The 25,142-nt window shown below is 39.1% G+C and overlaps 1 protein-coding gene across 1 annotated transcript; it reads left to right on the top strand.

Moving 5' to 3' along the window:
- The first annotated feature begins 185 nt into the window (after window positions 1-185).
- LOC117493516 lies at window positions 186-24,769 on the top strand. The gene is made up of 4 exons (XM_034144113.1): window positions 186-314; window positions 16,420-16,533; window positions 16,981-18,122; window positions 18,156-24,769. Exons 3-4 carry the CDS (start codon window positions 17,075-17,077, stop codon window positions 18,767-18,769), a joined length of 1,662 nt encoding a protein of 553 aa, XP_034000004.1. The 5' UTR covers window positions 186-314; window positions 16,420-16,533; window positions 16,981-17,074; the 3' UTR covers window positions 18,770-24,769.
- The last annotated feature ends 373 nt before the right edge of the window (window positions 24,770-25,142 follow it).

Raw genomic sequence — 25,142 nt, 5'->3', positions numbered from 1 at the left:
CATATCAAGTGCTGCAAGATCAAACAATGTGTGGGAAAACACAGAAATAACGAATGTATTACATTGATTGTTAATAAGTAATCATATAATTGTGCACATTGACAAATCCTGTTTTGATCGCTGATGGTGACACTTTTATTTTGAAATCTCCGCTCAGATCTCTGTTCTTCGCTTCCTGTGAAAGCTGTGCATCGACTGTTATACATGTAAGAGATTTTTTGGCTGGATTTCATATAAGAAGACATCTTTTGGGACAACGTACGTGATGTTAACAAGGAAGGATAAAGTCTCCGAGAGTGTTCAGCCTACCTTTGGTACGTGTATAACCATTTGTTTCGCTGTTATTCGATCATGGCGGTTCGGTTGTGATTAACGTCGTCACAATGAAAGCATGGCAGCTGGAACCTTCTTTCTCTAGTAAGTCTGCCGTGTGGGGTGGGCCACACTTTGGTTGAGGTTTTATCGTGTATGCATAGCGGTGGGAACATGTTTCAAATGGGGGGTGCTGTGGGGATGACACCAGGGCCGGTTCTGACCAATATGCTGCCCTAGGCAAGATTTTAGCTGGCGTCCCCCCCCCCCCCCCCCCCCCCCGAAAAACGTACAGTAGAAAAGATAAAGATCGATAGAGTATCCAAGGAATACACAATAGAATATACAAAGAATAAATGAAAAACCATTTTTGAAATTTTTTTATCCTCTGGAGCAGAGAGAGGAGCTGTGGATTATTGTTATTGTTATCGTACAGTAAAAATTATTTGTACATTAAAGTAATAAAGTACAGTGTTACACTGTGCTTTATTACTTTTATTCAAACTGTATTCCCTTCTTATCATGTAGCCTACACTTCTTCCTTTCATTGATACATTTAAATCACCTGACTACAGCATATAATGGCGCGTTTCCACTACAGCGCGGAGCACGGTTTAAGAGGGCTGTGACGTCAGCGGCCCGTCTTTGGTTGCGTTTCCACTTGGCCTAGTACCGGCCGGCGGGTCCTAATTCACAGTTTTTCTGGCCTCATAAAATCGCGGGTCTAGGGCCAGAGACAACGAGGCTGAGTATGCTAAACTAGAGAGAGCATCGCTGCCAAGGGGGCTACAACTACAACAAGATGGACATATTTGACCGTGATTTAATTGTAATACACGTTTCAAAATGATGCCGAAGTAACAACATACTGATACCGGTTAGTAAAAACCATGAATTAATGCTTTGTCAAGTCTGCATGTCAGCCACAGCTTGTCACAACATTTTTTACTGATAGTGTATTTAACAAACTTAAACTAGCTTTATTAAATGTCAGGTCTTTGGCAGGAAAAACATTTTTAATCAATGATTTTATCACTGAGCACAATCTCGATTTTATGTTTTTAACGGAAACTTGGATTGAACAAAATAACAGTGCAGCTGTTCTTATCGAATCAACCCCTCCCAACTTTAGTTTTATGAGTCAGGAAAGAATGCATAAGAAAGGGGGTGGAGTTGCTATTTTGTTCAATGATTCCATTCAATGCAGGAAGACATCTTATGGGGACTTTGCTTCTTTTGAATATGTGGCCCTTCAGCTGAAATGCTCCTCTCGAGCTCTGTTCCTAAATATCTATAGACCACCCAAATACTGTGCAAGCTTTTTTGATGATTTTACTGAACTGCTGTCTATAGTGTGTATTGACTTTGACCGTTTAGTCATTGTTGGTGATTTTAACATCCATGTTGACAACCCCCAGGACAGAGGGGCTAAAGAACTGTTTTGTGTTCTTGATAACTATGGACTGACTCAGCATGTGGCGGAGCCCACGCACAATAAGGGGCACACTCTGGACTTAATTATCTCAAAGGGTCTGAATATCTCAAAAGTTGTGGTGACTGATGTTGCACTCTCTGATCATTCCTGTGTTTTCTTTGAGAGCTCTATTTCTGTTCACAAAAATGTTCAGAAAGAGGTAACCACAAAGCGATATTTAACAGAAAATAATAGGGAAATGTTTACTCATAATTTCTCATCCACACTTGCCCCTGCTAACATCTCAGTAAATGAGCTAGTAGATCATTGTAATTCAAAAATTAAAAATGTTATAGATACCATTGCTCCAACTAAGGTAAAGGAAGTGATTAGCAAGAAAATATCTCCATGGAGAAAGGCCATGACCGTGAGAACAGAAAAAAGAGAGTGTCGAAAAGCTGAACGTAGGTGGCGAAAAACAAATCTCCAGGTTCACTTTGAAATCTATAAAGAGAGACTTGGCCTTTATAATTTGGAATTGAAAAACGCACGACAGTCTTTCTTCTCTGACATCATTACCAAAAACAAAAACAACGCACGTGCCTTGTTTGCTACCGTCGACAGACTAACTAACCCCCCAGTGTCAGTAGCCTCTGAATTTCTATCCACCAGGGCGTGCAATGATTTTGCCTCCTTCTTCACTGACAAAATTCAGAAAATTAGACAAGCAGTCAGTGCCTCTACATCAGGTACAGCAAATGTTTTGTCCCTATGTCCACCTAATATCAATTCAAACACCATGACACAATTCCATCAGATTAATGGTAAAAACTTAGAGGACATTATTCAACTTCTGAAATCCTCCTCCTGCTGCCTTGATATTATTCCAACAGGATTTTTCAAAGATGTTTTTCCTTGCATGGCCTCAGATCTACTTCATATAGTAAACACATCTCTTCACTCAGGTATTTTTCCAGAGGCCCTGAAAACTGCAGTCATTAAACCGCTCTTAAAAAAGAATAATCTAGATACCTCAGTAATGAACAATTACAGGCCAATATCAAACCTGCCATTTCTAGGTAAAATCATTGAAAAAGTTGTATTTCAACAGTTGAGTAACTTCTTGCATTTAAATAACTGTTTGGATGTGTTCCAGTCAGGATTTCGTCCAAACCACAGCACTGAGACTGCTCTTGTAAAGGTCTTCAATGACATCCACTTAAACACAGACAGTGGCAGAACTTCAGTGTTAGTATTATTAGATCTCAGTGCTGCGTTTGACACTGTTGACCACAACATATTACTAGACCGACTAGAAAACTGGGTGGGACTTTCGGCAACAGTTCTAAATTGGTTTGAGTCCTACTTAAAGGACAGAAAAAACTTTGTTTCTATAGGTAAATACACATCTGAGTTGACAAATATGACATGTGGGGTACCTCAAGGCTCCATCTTGGGGCCTCTTCTCTTTAACATCTACATGCTACCACTGGCTCAGATAATGAAAAACAACAACAAAATAAGTTACCATAGCTATGCGGATGACACACAAATTTACGTAACATTTTCACCAGGAGATTATGCTCCAATTCAAACACTGAGTAAGAGCATTGAACAAATCAATGACTGGATGTGTCAGAACTTTCTCCAATTAAACAAAGATAAAACTGAGGTAATGGTTTTTGGAGCCAAGGCAGAACGTATAAAAGTTAGCGCTGAGCTTCAGTCTGCAATGTTCAAAACAACAGATAAAGCCAGAAATCTAGGTGTAGTCATGGACTCTGACCTGAGTTTCAACAGTCACATTAAAACAGTGACTAAATCAGCCTACTATCACCTAAAGAACATATCTAGGATTAAAGGACTAATGTCACAGCAGGATTTGGAAAAACTTGTCCATGCTTTTATCTTCAGTAGACTCGACTACTGCAATGGTGTCTTTACAGGCCTCACTAAAAAAACTATTAGAAAGCTGCAGCTAATTCAGAACGCCGCTGCTCGAGTCCTCACTAACACTAAGAAAGTGGATCACATCACTCCTGTTCTGAAGTCCTTACACTGGCTTCCTGTGTGTCAAAGAATAGATTTCAAAATATTGTTGCTGGTTTATAAAGCTTTGAATGGTTTAGGCCCAAAATACATGTCTGACCTACTGCTAAATTATGAACCAAGGTTCAAGGTTCAAGGTTCCAGAACTCTCAGGTCTTCAGGGACTGGTCAGCTTTCTGTCCCCAGAGTCAGAACTAAACATGGTAAAGCAGCATTCAGTTATTATGCTCCAAATATCTGGAACAAACTCCCAGAAACCTGCAGGTCCGCTGCAACTCTTACTACTTTTAAATCCAGGCTGAAGACTTTTCTTTTTGCCGCTGCTTTTAATTGAACTATTCACATCTTAAACTGCACTGTAACTTTTAACTTTTATCCATGTATTTTTTCTTTTAATGTTTATTTTATTATCTTTTCTTTTTAATGACTGATTTTAAATGCCATTTTTAAAATGTCTTCCATTTTTGTAAAGCACTTTGAATTACCTTGTGTTGAAAGGTGCTATATAAATAAACTTGCCTTGCCTTGCAGACAGACGGCAGGCGAAAAACCTTTTAAAATGCGTGTTTTCTAAATGGAGATTGGCTAAGCTAACGCAGTATATGCTCCGACCGTCCACACTCACAACAACGGCCTATACAGACATAAATAAAGCAGCGACTGTATTCACCATGACACAGGCAGTCTGTGGTTTGTACTTGTTTAACTTTTGTCTAGTTTCTGAACATATATGAGGAGCTGTGAGCTCTGAGTGCTAACAGCTAACGGCTGTGTTGTTTTTCTGGGGTTCTCATTGAAGATCACGTCACGGCTCCGCCTACACTGCGTTACTATAGATACTACCCCAGTTCCTAAACTGTAATGGAAATGCGCCATAAAGTGAGCCAGTCCTAACGAGGCCCAGCCATACCGAGCGGGGCCGAGCGAGGCCGTGTAGTGGAAACGCGCCATAACATACCTGCTGCAACCCTGTGCTGCTGCTGCTTCTCTCTGCCTCATCCTCTATTGCTGGAGGCAGCTCCACCTCATCTGATCTCTGATATGAAAGCAATCGTGTTATAATCATATTGAGCTATTGGTGTGAGTCTAACATTAAACAAGCAGTCTGCTTGTCATACATTGCTGACGATACATTTTAAGAGGCAATTTGTTGAGTCACTGCCACTAAATGCTGGTAGCATCAAGCTAGCAAATCCTGCATTAAGGCCCTGACACACCAGGCCGAAGTCGGCCGTTTTCGTTAGTCGGACGACGAAGCGTGCCCTGTCGCCCAAACTCAATTTGGTGTGTCCCGCACCGTCGGCCGTGACACGCCTAAAGGCCCGGACACACCAGCCCGATTTTGGGAGTCAGAGGCCGTCAGAGGCAGTCGGGCATTCGCGGCGCCCTACTCAGGTTGGTGTGTCCCGCACCGTCGTCTCTTTACGGCACCTTTTCACACCTCCCGATGCCTCCCGGGAGGTCAGAGAATGTCGGCCCAAGCAATCACTCTGATTTGCTGTTCACACTACCGTTGCCTGCTGGTAAGGACAGTTATTACCATTCGTCGACTGAAGTATTTGCGGTGTGTTCGTAGGCGGGCGGCGTAGCGGCCGACGAAGCTGACGTAAAAGTCGGGACGCCTTCGGTACGCGTTCTTTGGTCTCAGGTGGGTGTGTAGCGGCCTTTAAGGCCCGGACACACCAGTCCGATTTTGGGAGTCAGAGGCCGTCGGAGGCAGTCGGGCATTCGCGGCGCCCTTCTCAGGTTTGTGTGTCCCGCACCGTTGTCTCTTTACGGCACCTTTTCACACCTCCGCACGCCTCCCACGGCCGATTCAACATGTTGAATCGGCCGCGGGAGGCGTCGGGAAAGTCTCAAACTGTTGTGGAGCAGAAGTATACAGTTGCAGGATTAGTCTCAAGTACCTCAAGATTGTCCTTAAGTACAGTGCCTAAGTAAATGAGCTACTGTCTACCACTGTTCATTGTTCATTTACCTATTGTGAGCATCACATGATGGAAATGTACATTTTGCAAGAAGTGGCCATTATTCAGATGGATGTTTCTGTCTGCCCCTCTATTCTTTCTCCCATTATCCTCCACAATCTGCCTAGAAGTATTTTAACGTTGTAGCTGTTCAAGATGGTCATTTTAAAATGTGTTAAAAATATACTGTTAGTAGTTAAACCAATAATAATGTGCGGCTGCTACTGGCAGTTATGTAGGCACATTTTTTATTTTTTATTAACGCTGTGTGATTAAAAGAATAAACACAAATAGCAAACGCTGTGTTTGTTTGTTTATATCACTCAGTCTGTTCTTCTTCTCTTGGTGTATAAAAGGCAGTCCGTCTTCCGGTTGTTGCCTCTTTTGAATGATGAATACACACTACCGCTGCCTGCTGGTAAGGACAGTTATTGCCACTCGTCGACTGAAGTATTTGCAGTGTGTTCGTAGGCGGGCGGCGTAGCGGGCGACGTAGCCGACGCAGGCGACAAAGCTGACGTAAAAGTCGGGACGCCTTCGGTACGCGCAAAACATTCTGCTTCGTTCACTTCCGGTAAAAGTTCCTTCAAAAATATGAGTCCCGATCTTATTACTACCAAAATAAAAGTGCAAAACGAAACTTTACAATAGGAAAATATTGGCATAACAATATAATCACTTCTATAAAAAGGTAACACATTTTAAAGTGGACCTATCATGCTATATTTGAATAATATAGTGTAGGACCATACCTATATAAGGCATATTTATACTTTTTTTCTTTCAAAATACCAAAGAGATCATTCATTTTAGCCATGCCTCATTTTGCTCAATTTGACATTTTTTATCCCTGTTTTAGCAAGGGCAGATTCAGTGAAAACAGCACCATCTACTGGCCTGGTATATGTACTACAGCGTCTCCAGCGCTTTCGAACGGCAATGGCCGTGGCTGTCTCCTCCTGATTGGTGGAGTTGGCCCAATAGCCGTAGCGCCACCGTCCTGACGTCAGGACAGTGTTCAAATCTGGATCAGTTTTTATCAGATCCGTTGCAGCCCCTTTTTTAGAGATTTGGGTATGGAGGAAAATAGAGAGGGTTGTGTTTTCTGACACTTGGTGAGTTCCCTGGAACACCGGGGACACATATTCATGTATAAAAGACGTGCAAAAGTGCATTTTGCATGATAGGTCCCCTTTAAATATAGTTACACATATTAAAGGTGGGGTAGGTAATTTTGGAGAAACCAGCTCGAGTGCGCTAGAATTTGAAAATACACAGCCGGAAGCAATCTGCTACTTCCTTACAGAGCCCCTCCTCCAACACACACGAACGCGCACATGACCACAGATGACATTTTTGTATGGATTTTTTGTCAAAGCACTTAAGATATTCATTGCTGTCGGGATGTTAAGAGCATTCCATGGAATATAACAAAAAGTGTATCTCGAGCCGGTTTCTCAAACTTACCTACCCCACCTTTAAAGGCAATTTACAGCATTAATAATTAATATCTAATTCTTAACTGTGAATGGTTTTCATTTATTTAACATTAGAAATGTATTAGTCTGGCCAATCCAAGACTTCAATGATGAAGGGCCAATGGATCTACGGTGGGGATCAGCACAAAGGTCAAGACAACCTACATTTGAAAGGAAGACAACGGATGACCAAGAAACTAGTGACTTGCTCAATTCATTTGTGAGGGATCTGTGAAGAACATGACAACAGCTGCACTACTGGTATTTTGTATACCAGCAATTGAGGGTGGACAAGTTTACTACCACTTAAAGGTGGGGTAGGTAAGTTTGAGAAACCGGCTCGAGATACACTTTTTGTTATATTCCATGGAATGCTCTTAACATCCCGATAGCAATGAATATCTTAAGTGCTTTGACAAAAAATCCATCCATCCGTGTGTGTTGGAGGAGGGGCTCTATAAGGAAGTGGCAGATTTTCTCCGGTTGTGTATTTTCAAATTCTAGCGATCTCGAGCCGGTTTCTCAAACTTACCTACCCCACCTTTAAGTTTCAAATAATTGTGTTAATTACTTATTGTAAAGCATTTGAACATTCTTTTGTGTCACATGTTCATTATTAAGTTGATGTATAACTGTATAGTATCTTAAAATATAAGGCAACCGTATTTTCAGTTTTGGCAACCAAAAGCTGATGCCTGGTTGCCAGCCTGGCAACCACTTTTAAATGTTAGCGTTGAGCCCAAGCGGCAAACTCTGGGGAAGAGCCGGGACGCCAATACGGAAGTGCCACAAACTGCAGTTCATATATTGGCCGATAGGCGATGACTGCAGAAAGGAGCAATTTCCATAGACCCCAATGTTAAAATGCCCATTTTCACAGCAGAAAAAAAACGTTTCTAGCCCTGGCTCCAATACATTTTATTATGTATATAGTTAGATTCCACCTTCGTGATTATGAATCTGTGAGTGAATTGTTTTCTAACGCGACCCTTTTATTTATATTAGGTCTTAAAGTTTTTGCATAAATTAGGGCGTGGTCACATTGAGTGACAGCTGCTGTTAGCTTTTTGTCTCTCTGCTAGCTGCTCCGTCCGTGAAGCTACAGGGACTCTGCCTGCCCAGTTCATCCAGGGAACACAACTTGATCCCGGCCGTGTTTGTTTGTTCTTCATGCTTATATATCGGACTATTGTGACTCGCTCTGCGGTTAAAACAGACGGTGCATGAATGCCGTTTTGCGGTAAGTGAAATTCGAGTACTTTATTTATGTGTTTATGATACGTAATGAATGTTAAGGCTTGGGTTTGCGTGTAAGCGAGTGGTAGCTATGCTCAAGTATGTAGACAAGCTAACGTCGAAGTAGTGTATGTGAAATCAACCTCACAATAAGATGTGTGTATATTACAATTATTAATGTCATATTTTCAAGATGATTACTTAGATATTACAATATGGTTGGTTGAGCTGGAGTTCATTATTGAGTTTACACGTTAACGTCACAGTCATCTGAAGAACGAACCCAAACGTTGTTGTTTTTATTAATTGTATTACCAAATTGGTATCAAATAAACAGTAACACAACAGCATTGGTAACACAACTTCCAAAGTTACAGTAAAATAAAAAGAACCCTGACTCGGACAATACACAATCCAACATGTTCAACAGAAGAGAATAAGTTATATTGTTTGTACACATGGTTCTTTACATATATATCTGTTTGTTTAAAGTTTCCAGGTGATGCAGACAGGATGGACCAGAGAGTGAGAGACAGAACTGGACTCCTCACAGCAGTGAACTTCAGCACAGGTACAAATACTCTTTTTTCATACTGTACAAAGAATCAAGAAAGATATTGGTTTAAATAAATTAAGTATTGACTTGAATACACTGATATACATTCCATTAAACAATACTAAATACTAGATCACCTACACATCAGTGAAGTTGAGGGTTTTTTCCATGCAAAGGGTTACATTTAGATGTTAACAAGCAATATGACTGTCAGCTTTCTAATTTAAGGTATTGAAGGCAAAGCTATTTAACGCATAGTGACAACTGCTATTTATCTCTCAATATTGTCTGTAAAAAACGTGGTAAAAGTTATGATTTCAGTGAGAGAACAGAGCAAGCTTCTACAGTTGCACTAAGTTTTGATAACAGTTCAATATTATTTTGATAATAAAATATATTTCAATGTTGATGAATTTCATACTGTTCATTCATAATCTGATTGTCTTTGTACAGTAGCTCACTGTTGAAATAAAATAAAACATTACAATTACAAAATAATTATATCTACAGCCCCTAAACACAAGCACACCTCTTTCATAAATAACACACTTGTTCTGCAATAATATGTTTTATGTTTCCTGTAATTTTTGTTAGGAAAGGACATGCCTGAAAGACACGACTCAATATTTTCTCCTTCTCTGAGGGTCAAGAAGAACATCCAAGAGGAAAATGAAAAGCTGATGTTATGAGATTTTAAGACCAGTACAGGACATTCACTAAGAAACTACTTTTATTGTGAAGTCAGCTGATCGGATGCACCTATTTCCACATCTACACTCCATCAGCTGATTAATTCTATTTGCCTCACTTTATGAGCTTCACAACATGTACCTTGTACCGCAGAGTTTGCAACGCAAATAAATGGGGCCAATCTTCAGTCGGATGTGAATGTGTAATCTAACATTTTCAGTAAGAATAATGGACAAAAGGAGTGCAAATACAAATTCAATTTATTGAAATCTGAACCAAAAGTTAATCAAACATGTTTTAAATAAAAAAGCACATATGGACAGAAGGTGTAAACCTATTAAATGTATAAGTAAACACATTTAGTCAAATAAAGTGACAGACAAGGCCTGATCAGGTGGTATCAGCTATGCATGGGCTCCTCCATCAGGTCTGATCCTCCTCACAGAGGAAAGACCCTCAGTCCTCTCCAAACCAACAGACTGGACGTCCATCACACGGAGGTTTCTCTCTGAAGTCTCTGCAGCTCTCTGGACACCATGCTGTCTCAATCCATCCACACTGAATATGAGAGGGGAAAATGAAAATAATAAATGCTTTAGACAATAAGAAATATAAAGTTGACTGTTGAGTTGCTCAGTTTTTTTAGATTGTCAATACTATTACTGTATAACTAATATCCCAGGTTAAGAGGCACCTTCAAATAAAGATTGGTCTTTAAATACATTTTGTCTTTTGAATTGTTTGTCTAAAGTCAAGGATCTAGAACTGGTACTTATAGTTTTAATGATACAGTCTGGTTATAATGCGGTTTGGAGGAGGCCTCACAGGTAAGAGCACTAACTAGCTACGATCACATGCACCTTAGCTTAACTTAAATGTATTAAACGTATAATTAAGTGATAGCAAAATATAAATAACTAATGTCATGCAAACATATTAATATTTGCTTGATTCCAGTGTTGCATTTAGCACATTGCATACAAACGTTAAGGGATTTTAAGATTCTGAAGTATTATGCTAAAAACTCAATAACTTAGATTATTATTTCTGGTTTTGCTGAATAGTTTCAAGTCCGCTTACCTTAGAAACGTAAAATGTGACGGCAGTGTGCTGATGGGGAAGCATGTTAGCTTAGCTTCTTAGCTTGAGCTAGCTCTGTTACTTCCCAGCTGGAGGCAGAAGGTCCCGCCTCGGCTCCGCCTCTTTGCCCTTATTTGGAGCAGGCTGGAGTTAGACTCAGACGTCACTGTCGAGCCGTTAGTGGCCGACTCCGCCTACTAAGGGCTTCTCGGCAACTCTGCAGAATCCTATGGGTGACGTCACGGACCCTACGTCCATTTATATATACAGTCTATGGTTGAGCCCTGGGGCCTATACTACGAATCAGGATTTTCGTTTAGCAAGCTAACTTCAGGGATTTCCGGTCCTATGAAGCTGGTTCACTTTTTAGCGGGCTAGATAACTTATGCTGAGCGGCTAGCCTGCTCCGGAGCAGGATAGGTTCCAGGATAAGAGATCAACTCAGTGAAAGCACCGCCTGCTGACCAATCAGAGCTCAGTGTGCAGAGGAAATACAGTTTAAACTGCCGTTGCAGGAAAGACGGCCGGCCAAAATCGCCGACTGTGTGAAGGTGAAAATGAATAGAATATCACCTCCCATCTTCAGAGCAATCTGACTATTAGCCTATAACTATTATACTATTATTATACTATTATGTTAAGAAAGCTTAATTAAATATCTGCCACACCATAAGTAACCGGATCAAAGTAACATTACGTAGCCTACAGTCCGCGGCACTGTGAGTGCAGACGTCGATGTGTCCCATTATCATTCATATCACATCATAATGTATCATATATTTCCTTATCTGAGTCAGCTTCTTGAGCCGTATCTGGCCGTGCAACACTCACAGTGTCACATACTGTATGCAGAAGTATTATTTTAAGCAACACATTAAATTGACGAAACACTCGAGTCAAATGTAATTAAAGTCAGATCCACTCGTGTCTTAGACGGGGCATATCATAAACCTGTTAATGTACGCATTCAAACACTTTTTCTTTTACCAGCTGTATTCACCTTGCAGGTGCAGCTATGTGGCTTTTATCCTGGATAAAGTGTTTAAGTCATGGATATTTAAAGTTTAACTTCTTCATATTTGACTAATATTATAGTTGACTTTTCATTCAGGAAGTATGACGCTGCGCTGTCAGAACGCTTCTCCATGTTTGTGATTGGTCGAATGCTCCAGATACCACCCATTTTATGTGAATGCGCACCTAACTAGATAGGACACGGCTGGCTTGAGCGATCGAGTTGATAGCCAGCGTCGTAGGACAGTTTAGCGAGAGCGGGTTTGTTTTGGATTAAGTCAACCGGATAACTCAAAACATATCCAGGATATGTTGAACTAGATTCGTAGTATAGGCCCCTGGTCTCTGTAGCTGCGTTTAGCTACAACAACCAAGTAAGTGTGTTGCTGAACTTAGCGGAGAAATGCAGAAAAGTGAAATGATTTGAATCAAAATTGTTACAACTCAAATGCATTGCAATGACTTTGTTGAAAACTTGAAAGTGAAATGTTAAACTGGAAGAGTAGGAAAAATAGTGAAGAAGCTTAATATTTAAAAGAAAAGGTTTAAAAAAGGTATAAACAACAAAATGTATAGCCTCAATAGCTGAATAATTTAACCTGTTAAACCCCAAGCCTGTTGTTCAGGGCTCAGGCTCAAAAATGACATGCCCAGAACAAATGACTATATATTCACTTCTAAAAGGGGTAAATTAAAAATCTTTTTTCTCAAAGCAATGATACACCTTTGAGTTGGATGTAGAAAAGTCAGAATCAATATAGATTGTTTTTATTTTAAAGTAAATTCAGATTGAACATAGTAAAAAAAAATATAAATTATAGTTTCCGTCCAAAAAAAAAACCATTACTTATAGTGAAAACCACCCTTGAATGATGGGATGGTAGACAAAACCCTTTAGGAATCCAAACTATAACATATAATAAGTACCTTGTATCAAGATTGATGCAAAACAAGTGAAATTTGACCTTTTAGAGAGGGTCATTTGGCTCTTTTGAACCGTTAGAGCCAATAGAGTCAAGGGGAAGTTCCCAAATCCATCTAAACATTACCATTGAGGATTGAGAGTGATGCGCATGCAGTTTGCTCAAAACCGGAAACGTTTTATTTAGCGTTAGCGCTGTTGACAGGAAGTTGTTGTTGCTATGGAAACAACGTGACGGAGATTAACGGAGAAAAAGTCATATCTACATATAAAGACGGAGAAAGTAAACAATAACGTTTATGGTTGAGTGTTAGCACCCCCCCCCCGAAGAGGCACAAGCTCTTACGTTGATATTGGAGTTTCCAATAAATTCAATTTGGCAGCCGCAGTGCAGCGCAGCGGGTACAGCCCTAACTTATACCATTGGAATCTGTGGAATCTCAGCTTTCATATAATATATAATTTGTGTAGATAGAATGAAGTATAACATATTGCTCCCGTGAGTTATGTGCTAAGTGCGTTAGCACTCTTTCGCTTAGTGCTAATTCAGAGGCTTCGCGTTAGAGTTTTGTTTAGGTAAAAATGGTTCATAACGTCAGTTAGCTGAGTTTCTTCCCCTTAAGTGGGTATGACACATTAATAGGTTGTTAAATGTTAAGAAGCCCTGAGACACAGTTTCGTGAATATTGTTGTGTTTGGGGTTAATAGTTGAATGGTTTCTGTAGCTGAAAATAGGCTGAAGGAGTTAAATATTAAATGTAAGTAGTAGTGAATGAATGTGTATTAAGAAGAGAAAAGTAAAAACGCTTTGAAAAGCAGCAGAATATTTTAACTGTCGGGAAGGATGGGGCTCTCCATCTCCAGCTGCCGTGTTTGCTCCCAGCTGGGAAAACGGAATGGGGTGGTTATGTTTTAGGTGTAGTTTAAGATTTGTGGTATTGCCTGCTTTTGTCACTACCTTTTTTTAAACAAATGCGACATACCGGCTCATTCAAATCCGTAGGTTGGCCTCGTTCATTTGGCTTGAATCCAAAAATACTGCTACACCGGAGATGTGTAGTTAGGTTTTGTAATCAATTCCATTTCACTTTAAATTCCCCTCGAGTAAGTCACACTTTGTCTACCGCTTGTTACTATATTATTAATTTGGATGCTACACTGCTGCACGTGCACGCGGAGTGTCTGACTCCTGACCCGGCTGTGTGTCAGCCCCCGCCCCCTCCCTGGCTAAAATGCTGGTCACATCCTTATGTAAACGGCAATTTATCGAGCTCAGAAAAGTTATCGAGTCCATTTTTATTTATCGTACGATAAGTCAATTTATCGATTATCGTGACAGTCCTAGAGGTGACGAATAGGGGTGCAAGAACTAATCGATTAAAATCGATGACCAAATTAGTTGCCAATTCAGTCGTCGATTCGTTGGTGACGTCATCACGTTTGTTTTACGCGCAGTTAAGCTCCAACGTTATCGGTCTTTTTATCGGTACTGGAGACATTTAAAACATATATGTCATATGTATTATTGCTACATAAACATTATATCGCAGTCTTAGTGTCACCAACTCTGTTTCTAATATGCAGTAAGACTACAAAATGCTGCTATGATGTATTTTCGATCTTTCCAATCCAGACGAGAGATCTCTCTCCCATCTGTGTGCGAGGGGGCGGGGCAGTTTACACACATGCGGCTGCTAAATGCATGCAACACGGCGGAGATGGCAGAGAGAAGCGCTCCAAGGTGTGGTTAAACTTTACCCGTCTTGATGTGGACAATGCTCGTTGCCAAAAGTGCAATAAGAGTTTAGCATGTAAGGGCGGTAACACGAGCATTTTGTCTAAACACTTAGCAAAAGTGCACCACATTCAAACGGAGAAATGCACCGTTTTCGACTGTCTTTCTAGTAGCTCTATAACTCCATCCAGGAGTAACTTTTCCACGTCAGGTATGTTATGTATGCTAGCAGCAACACACAGAGTTAACTAAATTATACAAACATGGGTAAATGATTAGAGGTAACTGAGTTATTTATTTTATTAAAGTTTCAGTTATTCTGTTTACAGTTCTGTCATCACATTATTTAAAACTATTTGTTAAAACATTGTTGTTTCTATTGATGTGAAATTTTATTTATTTAATTTAAATAAAAAGCAATGTTAATTTTGTTCACAATTTGTTTAGTTAATTTATCTAATTTTTTTTCAAAAGAACCATTAACAGTACCGTTAAAGGACCGGATCGATAAGCAGTATCGATAAAAGTAATAGTACAGTTCAAACCTTAACGATCCGATGAATCGTTTCATTAATCGATAAAAGTCGTTTGTTGCAGCCCTAGTGACAACGTTATCAAACACCTGTGTGTGAGCCTAGAGATCAGAGGTTACCATGGTGATGTGCAGATCAGTGAAAGGAGAGCCTTTCCATTGTTCTGAATGAGAAATAAACCTCTTGCATTTCTAACTTTTGTTGAAAACCGTAGCAGCTATCGGTAAAATGTCAACGTGTGGAGCATGTCAGGACCCTGAGGGGCGTCTCAGTGTGCTTTGTGTGTACTTTCGGGTTAATAATGTGGCTTTTTTGGCAGATTAACTAAAGGTGTGCAGCTGGTGCTGTCATGAAAGATGAGGCTGAATTTTATTTTTTTCTAATTTTGTTGCTTATTTTTTTTTAATGGTTTTAACGTAAGAGAAGTTTTCCTATGTTTTTCATGAAAATGATGTCCAAGGAGTGTAGGGTTTGGGAGTTATGGCAGGTTGAAGAAAAAGGTTGAAGGCGAATTTCAAGCTCTCCTCCACTCTAGCTGTGACATCACACACATAATCCTTAACGAGCTGCGCAATACACACTAATGTTAAAATCTGAAGAAGTGCTCTTTACCAAGCTCCAAACTAAGTTAAATATCTCAAAAAGTGTAAAAAATATCAAAAATCTGAATAATAAGTTTAATAGCTGAATGTCTTGTGACCGTTTTAAAGTTGGAACGAAGTCTCTCGCTGAAAGTATGTGGAAGCAGTAGCATTTTGCGCATGGTGTAGGTAACAGAGGATTTGAAGGTTCCTCCTATTGGGTTACAAGTCATAGCAGTCATGTCCTGAAGGAGCTGAACATTTTAATATTTGAATAGTTTCTGTAGCTGAAAGTATGCTGAATAAAAGCATCAATAATTATAATCAAAATGATTAGGAGTGTGAAGTTGGCCAATCTGCATAATGCGTGTTTTTACTTTTGATACTTTAAGTATATTTAGATGCCAAAACGTGTTCTTTTACTTGAGTAACATTTTGTTATACAGGACTTTTACTTGTAGAAGTATTCTTACACTTTGGTATTTCTACTTTTACTTAGGAACAAGATCTGAGTACTTCTTCCACCTCTGCCTGCATGCAATATTTTGTGTTGTTCCTTCTAACATTAGTAGACCGATCGCTGATGGATTCATGCTAAGAATCACTTATTTGTATCCAGTATTATAATGTTTTGACTTTAATAAGTACTGTAACTTGGAGTACTTTTGAGTATATGTTGTTGCCTATACTTTAGTTCTTTATTCAAAACCTTTACATTTTGAATTCAGGGTTCCAACTTATAACAGAGTGTTTCCACATTGTAATTGTACAACTTGTACCAAAGGAATAATTATGAATACTTCCTTCACCACTGTTAAACTTGTTTTTAAATATGTTTTTCATCCATGGTAGCACTGTACCAGAAGAGTCTCGTTGCTGTCTGGAGGATGACCACATAGGAAGCAGACATTCAGTGTGGGCTAGAAAACTTGGAAGAGCTTTTATTCAAGATGAATGTCTTACAAGGTATGTAGCAAGATTAAATAATTAAATCTAAATGTTATGCAAGTAGAATAGTGTTTTTTTTAAAGTTGGTATTAATTTACTGTACAAGAAAATGCCCCTCATAGTCAAAAAATGTATGGTAGTAGAAGAAATTAAATTAAAATATGACAAATACTATAAAAAAGATCTGCAATATGTCCAAAATATTCAAATTAAATGAGCTGCACAGTTATAAGATGAATCAAAAATACATTAGCCACTAAACATGATGCTTGGCAAATCCCTTTTATCTAAAGAAAGAAAATAAAAGAAATGGTCATTATGTCAAAGATATTGCCTAATGCCTATCACAAATAACCAGAGTACTTTGAGGGTCTAAGTGTCAGGTATCTGGTATTTTAATATGATAAATATTATATAATTAATACATGTTTATATAATTTCATTATTTGTTCTAACTAAATACAGGAAAAGAAAACATACAAGGCTAAGAAGAACAGTAGATGAATTCACTGCAGATGGAAAACGGGGACAACTGCTGTCTGAAGAACAAAGAAAAAAGATGGATGCCAACAAAGTATGGCAGTGGCGCATTATGTGTGTAGACAAAAATTCAAGGCATCCAGAACCTTTCCAGTGCAGCAATAGGATTGGATTGGATTTTAATGTAGCATCCAACAACCATCAAAAACTGGATATAGGTTTAGTGACAAATGGGGTCATACTTGAGGTCTGTGACTTTGCTAAAACAGTAAACAAGAGTAAAAGGCATTTTTTCACAAACATTTTAGAGAACAATTTCAATCTTGATTTGGAAAATGATCAACAGCGGATTGATTTTACATCTCGAATTATGCACAAAGTTAAAAACTTGATCAGGAAACCTCCTAAAGATAAAAATGAAGTTTTCACTCTCTTTGACACACCATGTAATCCAGAATGCTCGAGCAGCAATGAACCGAACATGGCATCCACAAAGCATAAGACTGAAAGTATCCTGGTGGAGACGGATGACACTGATGATTGGGAACATGAAGATGAATTAAAGTGTTCACAAGCAACATCCAAAGATTGCATTAAGGCAGAAAGTCTCTTGGAAGTGATGGATAGGGCACAAAGTGATGACAGTGACTATGAAGATGAATTAAAGTTTTCAGAAGCACAGTCAGCAGAGAAACCAAAAGATGATGATTTTTCCAAGTTGTTTCCCTTTTGTGAGAAAATTGGTCTGAACCTTGATTTTGGGTCAAAACAAAGTCTAGAGCCAGGTTTGCTGACAAAGGGCATAATGTTAGAGTTAATTCACTTCACCAGAATTCTGACTGCATCCTACAGCCCTATTGTTCTGGATGTTTTGGAGCACAATTTTGAACTTGATCTAAAAAGTCAACAAGACAAAAGTCGAGCTTTTTTCAAGATATCGCACTTGCTGAAGAAAAGAACGAGATTTCTCAACATTGGTACCAAAATAAGCCCAGAGTTTAAAACTGAGCCGTTTTCATTCCAGACAAATCCCTTCAAAAGACACAGAGAAACAGCTCTGTCTGATATGGAAGCTCCGCAATATCAGTTTAAGGAAGTGACAAAAAGAAGGCAGTCTGATTTAAAAAGTAAACAGAAAAAGAAGGCTCTGTTAGCAACAAGTAAACAGGCAATCAAAAGGCGCAAAAGAGACATGGAAACAAACACACTCTCTTATCACACGCATTTGTATAGCAGTAGAATTGCAGAGGGAGATCATTGTCACACTTGTCCTGTAGGAAAGAATGATTCAGACTCAGACTCTGGCAAAAGATGTGACATGGAACAAGAAGTAATGGGAACAGAGGGAAACTGTTCTTATTCCCTGGGATCATCTCAACTAATCTTGGACAAAGCCACAGATTCAGGAAACTTTTGCAAACAGAATCAGTCACAAAACCCCAAAAGTTCTCTCGGCTACGACATTCCTAGAAAACCAGAATCAAACTGTCTTCATGTGCCTTTCCTCAACACCAATTACATTGTATCCACTTTACCAACTGATAACTTAAATGTGATTCCACCACTTGCGAGTCAACATAATGAAGGAGGGCATTGTGGAGCTGAGGAGGAATCTCAGACTCCAATAAATGTTCCAAACAAGTCAGACGTGGAACAAGAAGAAATGGAAACAGAGCACAACATGTGGAAGTTGCGTGCTAACCGTGTAAGGAAAATCCTCTCAGCAGAGAGAGAGTTTTGGTCCATTTACCAAGTCAAAGAAATATGGCCTTGAATTCAATGTTGGATTTAGTGCAAAGAAGAACATCAGTGTTGACAACTTGCGTGACACTCATCTGCTCGAAGTTGCTAAATTTGCCATAGCAATTAATTCTTCCAAGCAGGATTTCATCATGGAGATTCTTGAGCACAACCTTGACTTTGGCCTGCAAAGTGAATACCAGCAAAATATATTCACATTGGAAATGATGAATCGAGTGAGAGAGCTGGAAAATTGTGAAGATGCAATTAAATTCTCAAATGACGTTTTTGAACTTCCTGTTCGTCCTTGTATGGGCAATGTAAAACATCAACTCTGCAACATATTGAAAATGGAAGAGTGTGATGTTGCTCCCGGGTTCCCACCTCATTCACAAGCTAACACTACAGAACATATTTCACGGAAAAGTTTGGATCTTTATCCTTTCTGCCAGGAAATAGGTCTGAAGCTAAATGTTAACAATCATCAACCAAAAAAACTGGACATCAAAAAACTCTCCAATGGATCCATTACTGAAGTGACAAACTTTGCAGAAAAGTTGTGCGGAACATTTGAGCAGACATGTCTTGACATCCTCAGACACAACTTTTCCTTTGATTTTCAAAGTGAAGATCCTGACCTTGCCAGACATTTTCTTACACGGATTCCTTTTCTAGTGGAGAAGCAGAATCTATCAAATTGTGTAATTCATATAACTGGAAAGGACACAAGAAAAGACTTGTCAATAATGGTCAAACTGGATTACCAGAGCAACCAAAAGGTAGATGCATGTAAAGCGGATTCTCTTCAGACTGTGACGATAGACCAACAGGTAGGCAGATCTACTGATTTCGGACAGCAAGATGAGCTGAATTTAAAGCTGTGGAAATGTCGGTCTAATCAGATTGAGCAAGTCCTCTCAGTACCTCATGAAGAACATTGCCCACTGTATTCTTTCTCTAGATGCAAGAAGTTAGGAATTGATTTCAATGTAGGATCTGGATTCAAACAAAATCTTGATCCAGAATTGTTGACCAATGGCATCATGGTTGAATTAAACACATTTGCTGCAACACTAATATCAGCACAAAAGCACTTCATCACAGAGATACTGGAGTATAATTGTGATCTTGATTTAAGGAATGAGCTGCATCGCAGTGCCTTCACCCATCAAGTATGGAGAAAAATGAACGCATTACATTTGAAGAAGATGGATTCTAGCGATCATCGAAAAAAAAAGCTTTTTGAACTGCCTGACTTGATGTGCTTACAAATCCTACAAAATATTGCCCCAAATGCCTCCAAGAAAGAAGTCATAAGCTTTTTCAGGATGACTCTGACCCTATTCACATTCATCATCTTCATCCACTAACAATGGAGGACATAGTCTCTGGTGACGCAAACTGCACCGAACAAAGGACTGCAAGGGATCAGTCCTCTACCTTCTCAGGAAGAGCGGAAACGATAATGGCCAACTACCCTTCTTGCAAGAAAATTGGTTTTATCCTGTTTGTGGACAAAGACAAACCAAAAAAAAAATTTGACACAAATGTATTGACAAACGAGATTATTCATGAAGTGGCCAGATTCGCCAAAATGCTAAGTGGAACTAAAGTTAAGATCATTAAAGATGTCCTTGAACACAACTTCAACTTTGGGATGCAGGGGAGAGATCTTGATCCTGCAGTGTATTTTCACAGAGTGACGCCAGACTGGTTCAATGAAGTTTATGTTATTCGTCAGTATGCCCGCAAACAGGAAACTACTCACAAGAAAAGAAAGCTTGCACTGCAAACAGAGAAAGAAAGAGCAGACGACTACACTTGTCCTATAGGACAGTCTGATCTAGACTCAGACGAATTCACAGACTCAGAAAATCGTGGCATTCAAAATAACTTTAAAAAACCTAATCGTTGTTCTCGACAATCCGATGTTCCAGGACAATTAGAATCAAGTTGTCTGGGTATTCCCGAGCCTTTCCTCACCACTGGTGACATCTCATCCAGTTTACCAATTGTAAACTCAAATGTAAACCCACCCTTTGCTAATCAACCAAATGAAGGAGGGTGTTGTGGATTTGAAGAGCTAACACAAACTTCAATAAATGAACTAGACAAAGGTGACATGAAACGAGAAGAAATGGAAACGCAGAACTCAAACCTTAACCCACCCTTTACAAATCAACCAATGGAAAGAGGGTGTTGTGAATTTGAAGTGCAAACACAAACTTCAAGAAATACACCAAACAATGGTGACATGAAACAAGAAGAAATGGAAACAGAGAACAACTTGTGGAAGTTGCGTGCTAACCGTGCAAGAAAAATCCTCTCAACATTCGAGTTTGGTCCATTCAACAACTCAAAGGAATTAGGTCTTGAATTCCATGTTGGATTTGGTGCAAAGCAAAATATTAGGGTTGACAATTTGCGAGATGCTCATCTGCTTGAAGTTGCAAAATTTGCCTTAGCAATGAATTCATCCAAGCAAGATTTCATCATGGAGATTCTTGAACACAACTTTGATTTCGGCTTGCAGAGTGAATACCAGCGAAACATAGTCACATTGGAAATTATGAATCGAGTGAGAAAGCTGGAACATTCTGAAGATGCAATCAAATTCTCAAATGAGATTTTTTTACTTCCTATTCTCCCTGGTATGGGCGATATAAAACCTCAACTCAGCAACATATTGAAAATGGAAGAGTGTGATGTTGCTCCCGTGTTCCCACCTCATTCACAAGCTAAAACTTCAGAACATATTTCACAGAAGGGTGTAGATCTCTATCCCTTCTGCCAGGAAATAGGTCTGAAGCTAAATGTTGACAAAAAGGCAAATGAAAAACTGGACATCAACAAACTGACAAATGGATCAGTGGCTGAAGTGACAAACTTTGCAGAAAAGTTGTGTGGTACTTTTGAGCAGATTTGTCTTGACATTCTTACACACAACTTCGATTTTCATTTGCAAAGTGGAGATCCTGACCTTGCCAGAAGCATTGTTGCCCGAATTCATGCTACAGTGGAGCAAAGGAATCTAAAACGCTATGTGAAACCCTTCAAGAGACCAAAGAACCTAGGAAAAGAACATCTATTGGGGAAACTGAAATTAAAGAACAACCTTAATACAGATGGATGTAGTGCTGGTTCGTCCCATACTGCTATCACAAACCAAGAAGTAGGCAGTACTGCAGTTGAACAGAAAAATGAACTAGATTTAAAGCTCTGGAAAGTGCGGGAAAATCGTATACAGCAAATTCTCTCAACACCTCATACTGAACATTGTCCATTATATTCTTACTCTAGATGCAGGACATTAGGCATTGATTTCAATGTAGGATCTGGAGAAAAACTAAATCTCGACCCAAAATCGCTGACCAATGGCATCATGGTTGAATTGAATACGTTTGCCACAGCACTGATATCAGACCAAAAGCACTTCGTCACAGAGATATTGGAGTATAATTTTCCTCTTCATTTAAAAAATGAACTGTATCGCAGGGCCTATAAAGAGCAACTATGGACAAACATAAAGGCAGTAAATGGGACAAAAATGTACTTTGTGAATAAGCCTTTTGAACTGCCTGGCTTGATATGCCTACAAAATCCTACAAAATATTGCCCCAAATGCTTTCAAGAAAGAAGTCATAAGACTTGTCAGGATGACTCCAACCCTAGTCACATGCATCATCCAGCTACACATACCATGGCGGACGCTGTCTCTGGGGATGCAAACTGCACAGCACCAAAGCCTGAAAAGGTTCAGTCCTCTTCCTTCTCTGCAATAGAGGAGATGATAGTGGAATACTTTCCTGCTTGCAAGAACACAGGTTTGAACCTGTTTGTTGACAAAGACCAAACAAGAGATAAACTTGACACCAATGTACTGACTCGCGAAATTATGTTGGAAGTGGTTGGTTTTGCCAGATCATTGTGTGGAACAAAGGGTGAGATCATTGTTGATATCCTTGAACACAACTTTAACATTGACTTGCAGGGGACAAGTCCTGCACGTTTGTTCTACTCTTTAGCCCCAAAGAAAGGTGGGCCTGACTGGTTTAATGAGGTCTTTGAAATTCCATTTCAGTCTTCTCAGAGAGAACGTAAATGGACTTGGCAAGATCGAATTGAGGGTGCTGGATGGAGGGAGGCTATTAAAAAAAGAAAGCTGGCACTGCAAACAAAGGAGGAAAAAGACACAATGACAAGTGATAATCCTAACAAGATACATTACAAGAGAAAAAAGAAAAATACAATGTGTTGCAGTAAGGTGATCCGTTATCCCAATTGCACGGAGATAGGTTTGGATTTGGATGTAACAAAATCCGGAGAGAAAGAAAAACTGCACTTGAGGCTATTGACCCAAGCTGTAGTGTGGGAGATAAATAAATATACAAAAGAAATAAAAAAGGACACTATTTGCCAAGCACTTGGTATGACATCCTTGACTATAACTTTGATATTAGCTCCCAACATAAAAGAAGCTGGGAGTTTTCAATAGCTGTAACGACCAAAGTCCAAGCCATGCTCAGAGGTTATGACAGATACAGTAAGGTACAAGCAACAGATCTTCGAAATTGCCATTTCTATTTGCTTCCGATGCTTCACAAAGTCATCTAGAGAAGAGCCAAAATAAGCAATGTCGGCTCTTTGGTCGTTTTGTGCGCCAAGTGAAGTACCATTCAGGTGTTAGTTGTGTTCATTTTCTCGAAGGCTACAAAACGAAACAAGAATATTGGATCCTTCGTGATGGCACAAAGGTACAAAGAGATCCTAGGAAGATTGTCCAAAACAATGGGAACCAAGTGGGTGATGGTTGTGGCAGTCCTCTCCAGGGAAACTTACAAATCAAAGAGGAGGAGTGGCATCCATGTTATGGAAATATAAAACCAAAACCGGACACAGAGGAAAAATATTGTCATCTTCATGATGATGTCAAAACGGAGTCAAACCCTGAGGACGTTGCGCATTTTGTCCCAGGTGAACCTACAGGAGCCCTTGGATATACGTTAATGACTGCATTGCCAGATTCTGAAAGACACAAAACAGAACCAGAAAATGAGAATGTCCAGTATTACATCCTGGCTGCACCACAAGGGTCCGTTACACATCCAAACACAGCTTGTAACTTAAATACAGAATGGGAGTTTGAAAATGTTGAGTATTCAGTCCCAGTGGAAACAGAAGAATCCCAGGAATACTCCATGGTTATAATAGGTCATGGCAATGAGAGCACATTAATCAAAGAAGAGGAAGATAATGTGCCTGTTGACTTATACCATTATGGTGGTCAATGAAAGTGCAGCAGGCATCTACCAGGGTTACCTACCAGGGTTAACATAAATGGTATGTGTGTTTTTCATTAGAAATGCCATTAGCTGCCTTATTGTAATGAAAATGTATTAATTGTTGGTGTAGAATGAACTTGATGATCTTGCAGTAATGTCTTAATGTCTTGCTGTAATGTATACTTTAAATATCTCACTGTAAATACAAAGACTCAAAGTGTCCACTAATATTGATGTATGATTAAAGTGTTTAAATGCATAGGGCTATTACATATTATATGTTGAAGCATTGTGAAGCATGAACAATTGTAATAATTCAATCTTCTTTATTTTATTTTTTTTGCCAGTTTGCCCACTTTTGGTAATTTCCTAAATGTGTACAAATTTGAACTTGGATATCCTGACGCTTAACTTTACTTGGCGGAAAGAAGATTATTTTGCTTTATTCTTAAACATTCTAGTCTTGTTTTCCTTCATTTGGGCATTTTGTTCATATGTCCATATTTCTTGTTTCTATTTTTATGTTTTCTCTATTTTTCAAAAAGATTTGATGAGTGACATTTTCAAGATTTTGTATATTATTATTTTGTCAGTGGTGGTGTAAATTGGTGAAGATGAGTGTTAGTACTTTATTCATAAATCTGCTAATACAACAACAATGTAGAAAGGAAAAAATACCTGTATCTTGATGGATTAGTTTGTTTTTCATTTTGATTTCACCACACATGTTTGATATAAAGAATGTTCATGCATCCTGTCTACTTCTTTGTTTTCAAATCCAATGAACACGTACTATATAGGATAGGTTTATGACTTATTTGCTTAGTGTCAATTTCTCTGATCTTTCATATTTGAGCATCACTGCTTTTAAGAGTATTTAACACACAATGTCTTATTTTAAATAATATCATATCCTGAACTCAAGCAATACAAGTTGTAGGTTGAGTGAGGTTATGACAGTTAACTTGTTGATGTAATGCATAAAATAGGCTGAAGCTGGTGCCCTACACCAGCAGCATTCTTTTAGTTTCCTTTAGGGGCAGCAAAGGCCTTCCACACTCTACACAGCTTATAAACCAGAAAGATGCTACTAACTACAGATATCTGCATCTCATTCCATTGGAT

This window comes from Trematomus bernacchii, unplaced genomic scaffold, assembly GCF_902827165.1.
Source record: "Trematomus bernacchii unplaced genomic scaffold, fTreBer1.1, whole genome shotgun sequence".
Lineage (NCBI taxonomy): Eukaryota > Metazoa > Chordata > Actinopteri > Perciformes > Nototheniidae > Trematomus > Trematomus bernacchii.
Note: the sequence above shows the minus strand (reverse complement) of the source record. Positions and strands in the feature narration are given on the sequence as shown.